The 16,729-nt window shown below is 30.6% G+C and overlaps 3 protein-coding genes across 5 annotated transcripts in view; 1 reads left to right on the top strand and 2 right to left on the bottom strand.

Moving 5' to 3' along the window:
- Positions 1-3,033, bottom strand: part of LOC110999686 — a 65,374-nt gene extending 62,341 nt beyond the window's left edge. Inside the window, exon 1 of the mRNA XM_045629422.1 lies at positions 2,670-3,033. Within this exon, the coding sequence (XP_045485378.1) occupies positions 2,670-2,804 (135 nt within the window). The 5' untranslated portion in view covers positions 2,805-3,033. The remainder of the gene's footprint in view (positions 1-2,669) is intronic.
- A 1,327-nt stretch (positions 3,034-4,360) lies between these two features.
- On the top strand, positions 4,361-5,697 carry LOC111002789 (protein FMC1 homolog). Of its 3 annotated transcripts, none has more exons than XM_022273009.2 (3): positions 4,376-4,461; positions 4,598-4,661; positions 5,288-5,697. In XM_022273009.2, the coding sequence occupies exon 3, from the start codon at positions 5,295-5,297 to the stop codon at positions 5,616-5,618; it is 324 nt and encodes a 107-aa protein (XP_022128701.2). In that variant the 5' UTR covers positions 4,376-4,461; positions 4,598-4,661; positions 5,288-5,294; the 3' UTR covers positions 5,619-5,697. The 3 variants fall into 3 exon arrangements, with proteins under 3 accessions (XP_022128699.2, XP_022128701.2, XP_022128700.2); XM_022273008.2 differs by having other exon boundaries at positions 4,456-4,529; XM_022273007.2 differs by having other exon boundaries at positions 4,361-4,529; positions 4,598-5,419.
- LOC111002788 (short/branched chain specific acyl-CoA dehydrogenase, mitochondrial) lies at positions 5,686-15,866 on the bottom strand. Its single transcript, XM_022273005.2, has 9 exons — positions 15,716-15,866; positions 15,514-15,631; positions 10,727-10,827; positions 10,157-10,363; positions 9,676-9,846; positions 7,547-7,710; positions 7,118-7,262; positions 6,613-6,748; positions 5,686-6,043 (listed from the first exon to the last, which is right to left on the bottom strand). Exons 1-9 carry the CDS (start codon positions 15,743-15,745, stop codon positions 5,865-5,867), a joined length of 1,251 nt encoding a protein of 416 aa, XP_022128697.1. The 5' UTR covers positions 15,746-15,866; the 3' UTR covers positions 5,686-5,864.
- Positions 15,867-16,729: the final 863 nt, after the last annotated feature.

Below are 16,729 nucleotides of genomic sequence, written 5' to 3'. Positions count from 1 at the left end.
ATCCTTTACACAAGTTATACATATACACAAATTATTGAATATCTCCGACGTCAACATAGTCGCGGAATTTGCTGGAATATATTATTTTGTAATACTGTTTTATGTGCCTATAATCTTTCTTTATAAAAAGAGTGAGGAAGCATTTTTCACGCATCGTTACGATGTAAATATGCAAACTGGATTTAACTCGGATAAAGTTTATAGAGAAAGTTGTTGCGGCTTGTTTGGAATTGAAATTGTTTACGCTGAGATTAACTTCTGTGTACCGGTGATTTATATAAAGAAAGTTCGAAGAACTCTAAAGGGCCTTTCATTATATAAAATAGCATATTTAAACTATACTTTGAATAGAGGTTTTATTTATCAAATATTTATATATTTCTGAACGGTTTATATAACTGCTCTTTGTCGTGGTTTTAGCGGGAAAATACATAAAAAAAGCAATGAATCCTTCTCTAATGTTTTTAATTATAATATAAACGATAAACTTAATTCAGTTTCAATAGTTAAAGATAACACAAAATTTTAATAACCTAGGTAACATACCTATAGAGTATAGACAGACAAGATGGCGGATGTTGATCAGCTGTTTTTTTGTTCAAATAAAACTTTTATTATTTAGAAATGAATGTGATTAAGATAAAGGTAATGCTTTAGTAGACAGAAGTTCGAGGGTTTATACTTAAATGTAAAGGGCGATATAACGATTTAGCCTTCAGATATATAATTAAACTAAATAGTTGAATTACTTCACAATTAATGTAATTTCATTTTAAAATATTACGAAAAATTCACGCGAAACGAGTGTTGTGTAATCACTTCAATCATACTTTATCGTGTCAAAGTTAAGTAAGCGCGTGCGCATATAAGGCGTTGATTAGATGAATTAGCGAAGGGAAATGTGCAATACACATCATTCAGCGCAATCTGATGAACAAAAACTTGAGCATGGAGGCTCCATGCTGGAGCATACATATCTGAATTGGTTTCGTCGTTATTTTTATTTTATAGACAAGACTGATTTCTTTTGGCCAGATACACAACATAAAGGTCTAAGTTTTAAAAATTTACTTAAAAGTTCAAATTTCCGACTCCCGCCTTGACCTTATTTCACTTGACACGCGACGCGAAATTATACAAATAATACAATACAAAGAAGCCTCGAAGAAGTTATGTCCTGCGATATTGCGACTCCATTGTGAGGAAGATGGATGGATCAGGTTAGTGCTGCGCCTTCTTAAGTTGTCATGTAATTTTCACGCATCCTTACTATAACAAATTTTCATTGCAATATGATTAGCCCCATTTTATGAAGTTTGAAATAAAAAATATAATTAAATAGTCCAACAACCACACCCAAAGTTTTATAAACACTGAACAGATAATATTGCTAACTAGTAATATATGTATTTATACACACCATAGATTCAATTTAATCGAGCAGTTCTTTTAGATGACATAATAAAAACGAGTTAAGCATACGAACAGACCCGAGCTGTTTCGTTAGCAGAAACACAGTGTTTTTTAAATGTAACATATCATGATTTAGATTATTCAAATAAATAAAGATAAAAAAAAGCTTTCCTTACGGCAGAGTATTTTTAACGTACGAACAAGTAAAGGATTCAATATTACATTACGTTTTAGTATTGTAATATTGACTACGTTTCATTTAACATACAATGCACTTAGTTTTGCTAGGAAAATGGATTCTGAGACTTCTGGGAATTGACTTCAAGTGCTACGAAAGCTTTCTAAGCGACGCGTCATCTTACATACCGGTATATGTGGTCATGAAGATTAATATGATGCGTTTATTAATTTAAAATGGCGAATAAACAGTTCACGATCATGTAATAATTTGTGACCTAAAACAATGGAAACCTTCAACTGTCTCACCTATCTCGTAACCTCTTTAGTAATGGTTTATGTTGAACCGTATATATTGTTTTATTACTAGTATTTATGTCTGTAAAGTATACATAAACGTCTAATAGCCTATTCAGTGTTCTATCCCTTAATTCTCAAGTAATCGTATAAGCAAAACAAAAAACACAACAAAGCAAGAAAAAATGTATCAGCCAAAACAAACTTAAATTATTTAATAATAATATAAGAATATCAGGATCTTATGTTTGAGTGGTAGAAAATTTTGATGTCTTCCATTAAAGTTAAAAAATACATAATTGTTTTTAAATATCTGACATATATCACTATTACTATTACTATTACTAGTTAAAATCTTTCTCTTTTTCTCTTTCTTTTTGAGAGATTTTTGCTAACTGAACTTACGTCATCGAGGAAAATATAAATTTTCTTTTAAAGAAAATTATTTCCGTTGAGTACCAGACAATCGATTTTCCCTTGTTTTCTATCGTGACTTATTTGGAGATAGAGCGATAGCTATATTTTATGTGAACGTGTCGTGTTTGCACATCACGCTTCCATATTAGATAATACAATTTCTACATTATTGTATTTTGAACACGTTTTTATTGTGGTTGTTACACTCGCTATATTGTTTCTATTACTTCTTGTGTGTATAGAAGTTACCTAGAGAGTAAAAAAATACTACTGCCGATACTGATCTACATTATATTAGGAAACTACCTACGTAATCGTAATCCACAATATATTATAATAAGACAATATTATAAATTGAAACTTACGTTCAAATAAAATCCGCTTGTGATCCATGACCGTCCCGTCAATAGACCCGTCACATACTTCCTCCGCCATTTAGCCAGCAATCCATCATTACTCCTCCTTTTCATTGAATGTCGGTTCACTACATACCGGTCCATTGTCCCTGCTCACTAACCATTTAAAACTATCAAGGAAACGCTGACTTCACCCAACAGACGCAATAAAACTAAACAGGCAAAAAACCTTAACGCGATATGTTATATAAATTCAAGTTAATTACGAATTTAAACGCGGCGCTAGAAAGTCTATGGAATTATTTATCTATAGTCGTAACTGACATTTGCGTTTTGGCGCCTTCTTCCAGGGACGTCGTCCTGTTACTAAGTTTACACGGCCAATAATATACTTTACACTTATTGTTACCTTATTTGTGTTACGGTATGTTGGAACGAATACAGGCACGTGATTTGAATGCGATGGTTTCATATGGCACCTAAATCGGACAATAGACCACTCGATATGCGACACATTGTTTGTCCTCTATGTAAGTAGGTAATTTTCTTCGCCTAAATTCTTCGTCAAGGACGTTATTTAGGTGAAAATAGTTGCAATTGTAACGTAATTTTTCATGTTAATCTAAGGAAAAATACGGTTTAAAAATCACTTTCTAGATAATAATATTACTGTAGGTAAATAAATACTTTACATGTGTGTAGGCTCAATAGGCGGATACATAAGTTTCAATCGATTTGGTAGATCATTGGAATATATTTGAGCAAAAAATACTTTAGTAAATATATTATATATTTATTGTTACATTATATTGATAATATGCTAGCTATTACCAAGTAAGGTACTAATAACTGTCTAGTGGATACAATTTCCTGTAAAAATGTTAGTATAAAAGCGGATAATTTTTGACCTATTTTTTTTCACAGCCACGTTCAATTTAAATTTCACTTATTAGGTAGCTAAGTAAGACAGATCCACTTTGGCTGTACTTAATTAACAGGCGCTTTAATCGTCGTCTTTAATAAATATTCCGCGAAATTGAAACCTATTCTGATTTATATAACATTGAACTGAAGAATTGATCTAGTAATGGCTCATCAGAGGTGCTACTGATCATTGATCAGTTGCTGAGGTGCTCTGATGTGCAGCTGAAGTAAACTTCAGCTAGAAAACACGAAAACAACTTGAAACAGTAGGTTCTAGAAAACTCGAGTAATATAATTTGTAAGATTTACAATTTAATAAATTAGCGATTTAAATTTTAAAGTTGCTTTCTTGTGCATAATTATCGCATTTTCTTAAAGGGGCGAAGAGTCCATCTAGCCCTTAATTATCGTGATGAGAGATAGAGTTAGAATGAAAATAGTAAACTAAAATTGGGACGGCTAATGGCGACATGTATCTCGCTCGTATATACTTACATGTAAATAAAATACATATTTCTAATTTAATTATTTAAATAAATTAGAAAAATGTATATAAATAAAGTTCCTTGAATATGAGATGGCATTTTTTAAAGTAATTGTGGTTAAAATTAAAAAAATGACCATTATATAATAAACTAATGAAACTTATAAATGTAATACTTTGTTGTTCGTTGCATATTATATACAAAGATTACCCTTTATAGTTAAAGAGGCGTATGACAATTGCCAGCTATGACTAACGTTTAGCCAACATCTATGAATAATGACCATTGAACGAGTTTGAAATGAAAAATTCAAAATGTCAAGTCGTAAACATGACAGTGATGGGTTTCAAATAGTTTCATCGAAAAAATCATTTAAAAACAAATCAACAAAGGTACCAAGACAACCATCTGATTTTCTAAATTCTAAATCGTTAAATATTGATATTGAAAAAGCTTACAAGTATGTATACGAGAAATATTTTAAGGTTATGTTTTGATGTTTGAATAAAAATGTCTTTCTTTTTTTAGAAAAATCATATCTGCTGTGGACGTGTTAAAGGATTCTCAATTTTCTAAAGACGTAATTAAATCAGTGAGTAACATTGTATTGGATAGAAAGATCGAAGAGCTGGTTTGTTTCGGTCTCGGAAGTATAGGAGAATGCAATATTTCAAGGTATCAGCTAGCATTACTACTGTGTCTGAAGGACGCTTTTGAAATACATAATATACTTCTCCACGATCCAATATTTAGTACGCAGGAGTGCGATATTTTAAAACGCTTAAAATTGACTGTAATTGAGAATAACAGTGAAGGCGATTATGTAATATCAAAACAAGGTGTAACTATTGTCTATTTACCTCACTGTCCTAAGCAATTAACAAATAATTTTCTCTGGAGCAACTGGAGTACACATTTGGAAAATTGCATTCTGCTATGTAATAGTTTTACATCACTTATAGAAAATCAACTAAGCAGAGTCCTATCAGAATCTGTTCCATATATACAGAATATATTTCTTTACACAACTGAGGTGTCATTAGAAAATAATTTTGTGTACAAAGATATTTTTAATGATACCTCAATTCATTACTTTCCAAGTGATAAGTTAAAATTGGCTCCTGTTGACTTCTGGTTGCAACAAAAAAAGCCAGAATACAAAGACACTGAAGAGTTTATTACATCTTTTATGATTGAGAAATTAAATATTGTTTGAAGGTCTGAAATGGCATCAATTTCATCAAAAACTGCATTGACTACCCTACGACAGCTGTTATCAGAATTACGTAAGCAGAGTTCAAGTCCAAAGTTGGCTGAGAACCAAATGGCAAGATACATATTGAGCCAATATCGGAAGTACCAAACAACAGACCAGCAACTTTGTAAAGCAGCAGATGAAATGCATTTTAGGGCTAAAAGCTATTGTGAATACCTTCACAATACTCGACGCTATAAGGAAATAAACACCGAGTTCAAAGGAAAAGGGGAGAGGACAGTGGGGGAAACTGCCAATATGGTGGGCTTTAAAATGCCACATGATCCCAAGTGAATATATCAGAATTATAAATTTTGGGGTAGTTCAGTGTACAAATTGTATTTATTTGAATAAAAATAAATTTTGATTTAAATGCTAGTTTATTATTTACAAAGTATAAAAAGTGCCCCAAAAATGGTGCAATCTTCTATAGTTTACATAATTTGCAAAGTAATACATATAATTTCATGTAAATGAATATAATATTAATATTCAATCTAAAAAAATGGCAATATATGAAACAGTATTTTTTTTAGTTTATTATTGTGTATATTGCTTTTCAAGAATCTTAGCTATAGTCTGTAATTGCATATTACTGGTTCCTTCGTAGATAGTTCCAATTTTAGCGTCTCTGTAGAATTTCTCTTGAGGGAAATCTTTTGTGAATCCAACACCACCCATGAAGTCTATGCATTTTGATGTTAAGGTCTGAGCAATTTCTGTAATACAATTTAACCCATAAATATACACTAAAAACAGCTTATCTGTAGTCTTAAATTTTTTCATTACAGTGTAATTTATATAACTTTACAGAAGGACACCAATTTTAAATAAAAATGGTAATGTAATGTTATAAGGGAGATTGAATTGATGAACAGGCCTAACCTGTGTTTTGTGATTTAATAGACTTGTTAATTGCTATAACTTTAATTGTCTATTATTGCTTCACCAGAGCCTCTAAAAGGCATAGGTTTATTCAAATTCCAACAGGTTAGTAACCAAAGACATTTTTCTTGTTTAAAAGTCGCATATTGTATTTTTAATTTCCCTCGGCATTTGAACCCATGACTTATAGTCGTACTTATTAACCACTACACCCTCGGTCACTATTTATTATAATTTCCAATATAAAAAATTACATTGCCTGAAATATTTAAGAATAGTTCACGCATGCACTCGATAGATGGCGATTTAGACAACGAAATAGAAAATACCTATTGGTAATAAAAAAATAACGTTATTAATAATAATACATCTTAAGGAGATATATGTAGTTAAGACAAAATACCTGAGGCAAAATATTTAGCCATGGCGGCCTCCTTCACAAAATCCATTCCGTTTTCTTTTAGTCGCGCTGCGTTGTATGTGAGCAGACGAGCTGCCTCCAACTGCGTCTGATGGTGAGCTATTTGATAGCTTATACCCTGAAAAGTTCATTATTTCGAATACTGTATCTAAATAATATTTTTAATTGTACGGTTTGTAACTTATTTGTCATTTTCTGTTCTAGAGAAATGTCTCATAGTGACTAATATGAAAAAATGTACTTTTAGTCTGAAATCAAAAAAATCTGCGAAACTGCAAAAAAGTTATCACAACCTCTTGTACATAAGTCTTCAAACTCATTCAGGAAATCGATTGAAAATTAATTATAATATAAAAAAAATATTAAACGTCACGATGTCGGGTTACCAAAAATTCAAAGCAAAAAAGCAGCAGGCGCTCTCTCATAAACTACATAATGCAAGAAAACAAGAATGGTAGATACAAATAATTTTTCTTTTTAAAAATACCTGGTAAGCATATATCTTATTTCCGAACTGTTTTCTTTCCAATGTATAGGGAATGGTGGCGTCCATGCAGCCTTGACACAGCCCTATCATCTGCGCAGCGATACCTATACGACCTTCATTAAGGAAACCAGCTGCGTATTTGTACCTAAAATATTTAACATATTTTATCTTCTGTTTATGAGAATAAATAACATTCAATAGCTATTTCGGGTTTCTTCTGAGATTCTATTGTCTATATTCTAAATTCAAAATTTAGCGCGAACTTTGTGGGTCAAATTTCTGTACATTTTTGACACATGAGTCTAAAGTTTCGGCTTAGAATACCCCTTTTGAATTACCCTTACAGTAATTACGTTTTGAAATAATGATATAGAATATAGATAATGTAATATTTTTTTTACGGAATCCTATCAAAATGATCAAGCTTACCCCTTTCCAAATTCTCCAAGGATATTTTCTTCAGGGATTTTGACGTTATCAAAATGTACCATGCAAGTGCCTGATGCACGTATTCCCAACTTGTTTTCCGGCTTGGCCACGGACAAACCAGGGGTATCACGCTCTACTATGAAACAGGTGATTCCTTTGTAGCCCTAAAACATAATCTTGTTAATAAAGAGATCTCCCTTAGTCCGTTTTAATAGTTTTTTGCTCACTAACAAAAGCGCCTGTTTTAAGACATCATCTAACGACTAAAGATAGTTTAAAATCGCCTGTCATCGCGCTCTACAAGGTGAGATAATAAAGAATAAAAATATCTCTTTATATTGTGGACATCGAGATACTGATATCTTCAATTGACGTTATTAAAAAAATAAGCTCACAACATATTGAAATTCTACATGTATTTTAGACAATTTTCAACTTTATGATAATGTGTTAAGTGTTATTATTAAATAACTAAGGTATAACAATTGAGTATTGAGGTTAAACAATATCACGTATTATGTAATAATTATTATTATAATAATTGTTCATTGAGGTTGATAAAAGTATCAATAATAATTGCAATTTCATCATGAACTGTATTGTCGACCTCAGTTGAATAATATGAAATAAACGATCTTTATTTATCGAATAGGTATTTTATTACTTATATTGTGTAGATTATGATAATAAAAATAAGCAATACCTATGTTTTCTGTTATTTTTTTTAAGATCAGGCACCAAAATTCATTACAACTAATCAAAATCTATTTGCAAAAGATAATTGGAAATAAATCATATTTGTATTTCCAACTATATGCCATTGTTTTAATTTAAATTAAAGACCTAGATCATATTTTTTTAAACCAGATTTCATAAAATACAGGTTAGCGGCTTAGTTAAAGTGCAATATTACGGCAACTTTGACATTAAGATTATTCTACATGTTATTATTGAATTATATCGTAAACATGTTTTTGTTTGCAGCTATGATTGTGCAAATGACTTGGTTATCATAACGCACATGTCACGAATAAAATAACAATGAAGAAGTGATATTAAGTATACCATTTTAATAAAATATTTTGTTTATAAAACTTTTTTTTAAAAGAGGCCATCAAAAATGTGTTCATGTTTCTAATTTAGTAATAATGTCTATGCTAGTCAGCATTGATATAGCATACTAATCATACAAAATTAAGTATATTATAAAAAAAAACAATTTGAGGCCTAATCCCACACATATTATAAATGAATGATGAATACATTCATCGGAATTAAAAAAATCTTCCGTAATGTCTTCCTTAACAACAATTAAGAATACTGGCTTCATATACTTTTGTGGATTTTTTAAATATGGTAATAGACATAACCTATACACACCAAACCATACAAATGCAACTACAATTATTTACTATTTTTAATTCTATAACTAATAGTAAGCTTGCTAAGTTATTGATTCAATTAGGAAGCGATGGGAAAATTTTGTAATGATACCAATGTAAGATAAGCTTTGGAAACTTTTACAAATTATTAAATTTCCTAACATCGTTAACAAAATAACATTAATGTTGATGATGATGGGTAAATAATTGCTGGTAAACAAACGGTGGAAATTTTTAATCATCCTGGGAACAATATGTTCAAATATTAATCGTTTTCTTATGGAAGACAGCGCTATTTCTTTTTATACATATTATTATCAATAAATAATAGTTTGTTTTATTTGAGTTTTAGAAATTTGTCGTGATTTTTTGCTTATCTTATATGCTTACGTAATAAACGATTAGAGATTACTGTAAAGCATATTAAAAACACTACGACTTTATAAAAAGATAAATATGTTACAAAAGAAATACTGACAAACAAAATAAATCAATTTAAAGGAAATTGAGTTTATTCATTTTGTTGAACGCGCTAATATCAGAAATCACCAGGTCGAATTGATTTTTTTTGTTGGATTGTCGGATATCGAGCATCACGATTGAATAAAGCGGGTCGGTCAAAAAAGCCTGAAACATTGACATCCTTCAACTTATTGAGGCTAATAGTATATAAATATGAACAAGCTACTTGTTTGAAGTAAATTATTATTTAGAAAAATAGTCAATTATAATTAAGTAGATTCTTACTTTTGATGGATCAGCATTGGCCATAACTAGGAACACGCCGGCGACATCGGAGTTTGAGATCCACATCTTGGAGCCATTGATGATGAAGTGGTTGCCCTCTTTTTTGGCGACGGTCTTCAGCGAAAACGCATCGGAGCCTGATGCTGGCTCTGTGAGGCAGAAACTTCCGGCCTAAAATGTATTTTATATTGTTTTCGTATATTATGTTTTGCATACATAACACCAATAGTAATGAAAGCATTAAGACAACTAAAAAAAGCAAACTAGCATTTTTCGAAGCCAAAAAAAATATTGTGAGAAGCAAACTTTTTTGGTTAAAGTAATTGTGTTTTGTATATGTTTGCTGTGTAGTGCGTATCTTTAATAAAAAAATATTAAATGCATTGTTTTATGCCTAATAAAGAGAAATCTGACATTATGTCCCAAACAACAATACATAGTTCATACTACAAGTATCTATAGGTAGTTCAAAAACACTCACATATTCCGTACACAACTTTGTTAAGTATTTCTTCTTCTGTTCTTCAGTACCTAACTTCATGAAGAGAGAATTGACAAGTGTATTATGTATATCCACGTAGGCTGCAACAGATGGATCCACTCGAGACAGCTCTTCCACCACTAACATCATTGTGAGGAAACCACACCCAGAACCGCTATATTCTTCTGGTGTTTCTATACCCATGAGCTAAAAATATGTTCATACATTTACGTTATATTACATATAACTTAATTAAGAAGAGCAGCTGGCGCCGAGAAGAGTGGGTGATCTTAAGGGAGGCCTATGTCCAAGGATAAGGATAATTAGTGTTTATTTTTTTAAAGTTTTTAGCTGTATCTGGCTGAACACGATTATTTTTTAAGATAAATTCAATTTACGATTAGACAATTATTTTAAAAGTTAAATCTCAAAAATTGCTATAAAAAAATAATCTTAGCTATTAATATTTCTTATATATTTCCAGATGCTCTTGCAAGCATGGCATTATCAAATTTCTATGTACAATTAAAATATATATAATACATAATTAAACTACTATGGATTACTTACACCATTATCAAACAACATTTGCCTAATTCCGTCATCGATTTTGTGCTCATCTTCCATTTTCTTGACCAAAGGTGCGATTTGATCTGTGGCAAGTTTCCGAACTGCGAACAAAAATGTTAATATTATTATCTACAGATAAAAATAAATAAAAAACTCAAACAATAAAAGGTTTTGAATTTTCAAAACCGTATAACATCTTGAATATTCATTGGCGCTTAAAACCAACATTGTTCCTCAGGGACATAGAACCCTTAGATTAAAAAATGTGTAAAAGAATGTGTGTTAAAAGATGTAGTAGGTAGTTTTGATCTTTGTATATTAAATTAAGAGTCTCTGGGTTTTCCTCTATTGTAAAACCTTCATATCACCTTAAGAATCGTTTATCTGTTATTACATATCTTATCTATGTCTAAATTTAATAAATAAATTCAACAAATAAAGATACTGTAATTTTTTTATGTACACCATGGTACAAGGTAGTAAAAAAACTCTATTTTTTAATCAAGTCAAAGAATTTACATGAATTATCAAGTCGTGAGGAAAAAAAAGTATTTTTAACACCTGTCTTTTGATTTATAAAAAATCTGGTGAAACAAAAACAAAACAAAAAAAAATATCTTTATTCATATAGGTAAACAAGTACACTTATGAACGTCATAAAAATTAAATTAATTGTGAATTTACATTTACTGCCAGTTCTCAAATCAAGGGCGTAGAACGGAAGAGATGAACTGGCAATAAACTCTCCGCCACTCTTTTTAATCGCCAAGTTTTTTACACTACGTTTGTAAGGAGCAACGATCCATGGTTATGGCTTCACATTGCTATATCGGGAAAAAGAAAGGAAAATAGGTGATCAACTATCTGCGCCGCACTTTCTTCGGCTGCAGGTACGCTTTTTAGAACGTTCTAGTTCTATTTCAACAAGTATAGAACTCGTTCTCAATGATAAATCGAGCCCTAGGAATAGGTGCGACCTAACTATTCCATCTGCCTATGACTTTAATTTGTAGAGTTTACTTGGCTATAAAATCTGATAACTGATTGACAATTTGAACGATAATATGGTCTTATATTGTTAACATTTTTATGAAAAACCTATATATTACATTAAAAAAAATTAAAATGCCAAAAACGAATACATAATTCTGTTAAATGACTCTTAGTAACCGAAAATTGATAATGTGATAAGAGTTTGTTTTGAATAGATAAGAGAAGTGTTGCGTAATATTAAACATAATACAAACAAGAGTTGAAATGTTTATTTATCTTTATAAATTACATTTGAAATCGTTGTAGATTATTTCAAATGAAATATGAGATGAAATAATTACTTTAAATAATGAATACTAAAAAACTTGATTTTCTAGATGAAATTATTTGGCATACGGAATAAGAATTATAAAATATTTTATGATTATTTATTTTTATTTTATTATCATATAATATGTTGCTGATAATATTGAGAATTTTTTATCGTAATCAACATGAGTGTGAAGAATAAAACTGCCTGTATCAATTTAGTCCTAAATATTTTTGAAATTTAGTTTAAATTAATTTATATTTTAAATAACTTAACCGTTTTGCGAATGGTCTAAAAGTCATATGATAAATGCATCTTAAAATAACAAAGGGTCACTTTTAATCCGACTAAAGGTAAATGAGATATTTAAGAACCATTATGGATAGTGCGAAAATATCATAATCCGTTCTTTCTTTACCTGACTACGAATATCCTACACAAAAATATATCCATAATCTATCATCTTAAAGAGTGTTAGACTCATTGTGTGGTCTGGGTAGTGATAGTGCTACCTGCTGCGATCACTAAGCGATCCCAACTCCTATACAATAACGATTGAGACTTTTTGAGTATTTTAATTATAGTCAGGTTTAATTAATTTTGTCTGTTGGTTTCGAGGCTTAATATAAATTGTATAAAAGCGAGATTTTTTTGATCACCCCTTTTGGGAGGAAAAACCACAAGTTGGCACCACTGCGATCACTTAAGTATAAAAAAGTATGTAGACTCTAGCACTTCTTGACTTCTCCCGAAGATCTGCACGAAAGTTATAGGTTATTTAAATCAATCGTTATGGCATTCAATTTAATGAGCAGAGAGATGAGTGATAGAAGAAATATTTTCTGAGAAATGTGATGATATATGGATGATGCATATTGAATTTAATACACGTGGAAATCTACATAGATCGTCACGGTCTTATTCAATGATAACCCCATTTTTTGCAGTCAGTTAATAATATAACATACGGGCTCAGAATACGCTTACACATGACATAATAGATACGCTTTATCAAACTAAATTTACGGAATTTACGGATTGTATTATCGGGTTTTTATTGAGCCGTCATTTTGATTATTTCTATTATTAAATAGAAGATTACTTCAGAACGGTCAATATTGTGTTACGTACTTGCTTACGTTTTTGTTTTAATTGAAATATGTTTAATTTTTTACTCGTTTCGTGTTTCTCTTGGATGGATCATATACATTTACGATAATCGGACGATACATCATTTATTCTTTACTTATTTGGATACGTAATTCAATAAATTTCTAAATGCTTTTCATAGCTATAGAATTTATTTCTATCGATAAGTAGATAGGTAGTAGTACATTTTACAAAACTTTTTTAATAAAATAAACATGACTTCAAGCATTTAATTTTTATTTTATTTGCGTTATTTTTAAATCAATTGGTCCATTGAAATCAATCCGCAAAGCATAAGCCTATCTAATTGAATATTAATATCTAAATTGACCTTCAGATTAAAATGGGTGTGTCCATGTTGACAAATTGATTGACCTCATCGGAGAGCCTGTTCTGCCAATTCCCGGGTGAGAGAGGTAATGGACTAATGGAAACTGTTCCCAGTTGAACGAACAATGAAAACAAGAGGAAATATGACCTATTGGCGGATGCTGGGAACTTCGTCCCCAGACGATACTCGTATACGTATGTGGAACAGTAACTGTCATGAATTTTACACATACTCGTAAAAGCATGTTGTTTTTACGCCATTTTAGCAGTTTATATAGTTTTCTTTCGGTTTTTTATATTCCTAACTAATTAAAAATTTTGACATTTTGACTTCTTGAAACTAGGAACCTAAAACTTGAAGTAGGGGACTGTTTAGAAGTCATGCGATGACTTCTACACAGTCCCCTACTCAATATAGTCCGGGCTACTGAATTGCTGCGCCTGATTCTTAAGTTCGCATGTCATTTTCACACACGTATATCATATTTCAGACATAAGTCTTTGAGTGTCCTCGTTTTCACATGTGTAATGTTTCAAGCATAAATCATATAAAATGTTAATAATTCCACATTATTTACCCAACATGATAATTTATTATTGTGTCAATTAAAAGGTATATTCGATAATTTACCCGAATGTTAAATCCTATATCATTAGTGATTGTATGACCTTGTTCTAACTGAAATATATATTTTGTTACATGAAATATTATCGCGAATAAGAGGCCGACGTTATTTACATAAGATAGTGTGGCTTGATTATTTAATACTAGCAGTGCTTAAACTTTAAAGTTTAAACATCATTTCGGTTACAGCGTTGAGCGTACATCTTCGCTGCTTCATCGAGTTCAGTCCCGGCTTCGCACGGCTAGATATTTATTTTATTAAATATGTTATAGATATATTGGGTCGAAGTATATATACATATTGATGTCTTCTATAAAATGGTAGTACATCACTTTATTATATTGTCAATAGTTTCTGCAAAGCTATCGTATTTGGTATTTTTGTTGGTTTTTTTCATCGAAGATTTGCCTAACTTTCTTGATAATATTCTATAGTCTATAGTCTATAAATGATTTTTTTATTAATATAGGTTAAATAAATACAAGAAATGTTACATTGGCCTGTTTGGGCCTCCTAAATTTGCGTTCAGATTTATGAGTAAGTATTAAAAGGCGTTACCAAAAAGATCTTTCCACTTCTACATACAAGCATAATAAGTTATATAACATCGTGAAGAATCAAACAAATATATTGTAGAAACTATAAAATCCATCATTTTATATGTAAGTGATAAGATGGAAAATAATTACTAAATAGTTTTGTTACATAATATAATTAATCAAGATTGTTTTTTACTACGGCTTACTAGTAACTATAACTCTATAATCATTTATAATCGCGCCAAAGAACATAAATTATGAACGTCCTTGACTCTAAATGAAGGCTCGCTCGTATCAACCACTCACGACCGCATAATGTATTGTTTTTATTCAAAAAGCCCGACTGTATTGGCGAAGAAGTTGTATTGACGTCATCTTTATGCATGCCGACTTTTGTGAAACTTAAGCAGATTAATAGAATTACAGCTGGAAAACGTAAGCAGTAATGAGTTTGTTTCTTGTTTGTCTATTGTCTATACTCTATATAGATACTTGCAACATCAAAATGGTTGTTTGTGAACATATGTCAAATAGTGTCTCCTTGAAATGGTGCTTCAACCGTTAGCCTTAGGCCCTTTTTTGGTTTAAGTAAATACGTAAAATAACTTGCGTGTTGATCATTCGATTATCGGTATTGAAAAGAATATTACTACATTTTTTCTTGTGATAAAATATAGACAAGGAATATTATTATTATAATCTCGCGATATGAATCTCTACGGTTACAAAACTTCAGGCATCGCTGATGCTTAAAACGTGAATCTCTCCTCCAAAGAAATACCTTTTTTAATTTGGATTAGCAAATTTCGATATTTTTGAAAAAAGTTTTAAATTACTTACTAGTATCCTTCATAGCCAGTTCATCTTCTGTCAATAATGTTAAAGGACGTGGTGCCTCTGAACTGTACATCTGCGCTTTTCCGGCTACGACAATAGGTGCCCGCCATTGCTCTAGAATCTGCAACAGGTGGATATAAAATAACGTTGCGCCGGCCAGCAAGGCAAATATTTTGAAGCATATCAATAAAAACACTTATCACACCTTGCAACCAACGCGACGTATTGGGAACATTTTCTTTTATTTTATTTGCCAGTGCGCACGTTCCGAGCTGCCGACTTGAACCGGAATGGAAGGAAGACTGGTTCAATTATAATATCAATACTATACGTTATCTCACTCACTCGAAGATAACTTTTTGTTTTTTATTTGCCTAAAATACCGATGATATAAAAAAATTCTAATACCTTAAGTACCTATATATTTATAGTTATTATATATTGTTTTGTAAGGTATTGTAAATATTGATATTTTAATTCAATCTAGATTCTAGAGGATTAGTATGTGTCGAGAGAACTTTTCCACAATTCCACTGAACACGTAGGTTATCCAATGTTATATATAGATACTTAGTATATTCTCTTCTTATTCTATAACATTTTAATAGTTGAAGCCTATATTTTATCAATTTAAATGCTTTATATTATATAATTTACAATATTAAAAAAAACGCCTACCTTGTAACATGTTGTTTTGGTATACTGAAATTGGACTTAAACTTTTGTAGGCGTTATGTTTTATTAGAATATAGAGTGCATTGAACTCTACATTTCAATAAAACATAATATTCTTAACGTACCAAAACATGTAATACGTTACAAAATCGTGTAATATTTAATAAGAAGATAAAATTTATTATTAAAAGTCACCTATATTAAATCATTGATTAAGCATATAAGTAAATATAATATGTATAAGAATGCGTGTAATGGAACTAGTTCACGATATCCGCTTTTTGACATTTTCTAGAAACTTACCGAAAACTCTGATTTGTTGCCAAAGTCTAATGTTTCACGAATTATAGGGAATATAAAGATTGAAAGAAACACATAGTTTAAGGAGCATAATAATATGAGAGAAAACAAGAAGTAAATAATAAATACTAAATTGTGAATATTACAGAAATATTCAGTCTTTACATTTGTTAAACTTCAATTAATTTTGTAGTAGTGCTTAGGTTGCTACTCATTGATCGATAAAAATATTTTGTGTTTATTA

The sequence above is a fragment of the Pieris rapae genome, chromosome 9 (genome assembly GCF_905147795.1).
Source record: "Pieris rapae chromosome 9, ilPieRapa1.1, whole genome shotgun sequence".
Classification (NCBI taxonomy): domain Eukaryota; kingdom Metazoa; phylum Arthropoda; class Insecta; order Lepidoptera; family Pieridae; genus Pieris; species Pieris rapae.
This window is presented reverse-complemented; position numbering and strand designations above follow the sequence as displayed.

Coding starts and splice junctions, on each gene's coding strand:
- LOC111002789 (XM_022273007.2), top strand. CDS start 4,384: ATGTCAAGTCGTAAACATGACAGTGATGGGTTTCAAATAGTTTCATCG. Junction 4,530..4,597: donor GATATTGAAAAAGCTTACAA/GTATGTATACGA, acceptor TTCTTTTTTTAG/AAAAATCATATCTGCTGTGG.
- LOC111002788 (XM_022273005.2), bottom strand. CDS start 15,745: ATGTTCCCAATACGTCGCGTTGGTTGCAAG. Junction 10,828..15,513: donor ACTGGCTATGAAGGATACTA/GTAAGTAATTTA, acceptor TTTTGTTCGCAG/TTCGGAAACTTGCCACAGAT. Junction 7,263..7,546: donor CTTGGAGAATTTGGAAAGGG/GTAAGCTTGATC, acceptor TAAATATTTTAG/GTACAAATACGCAGCTGGTT.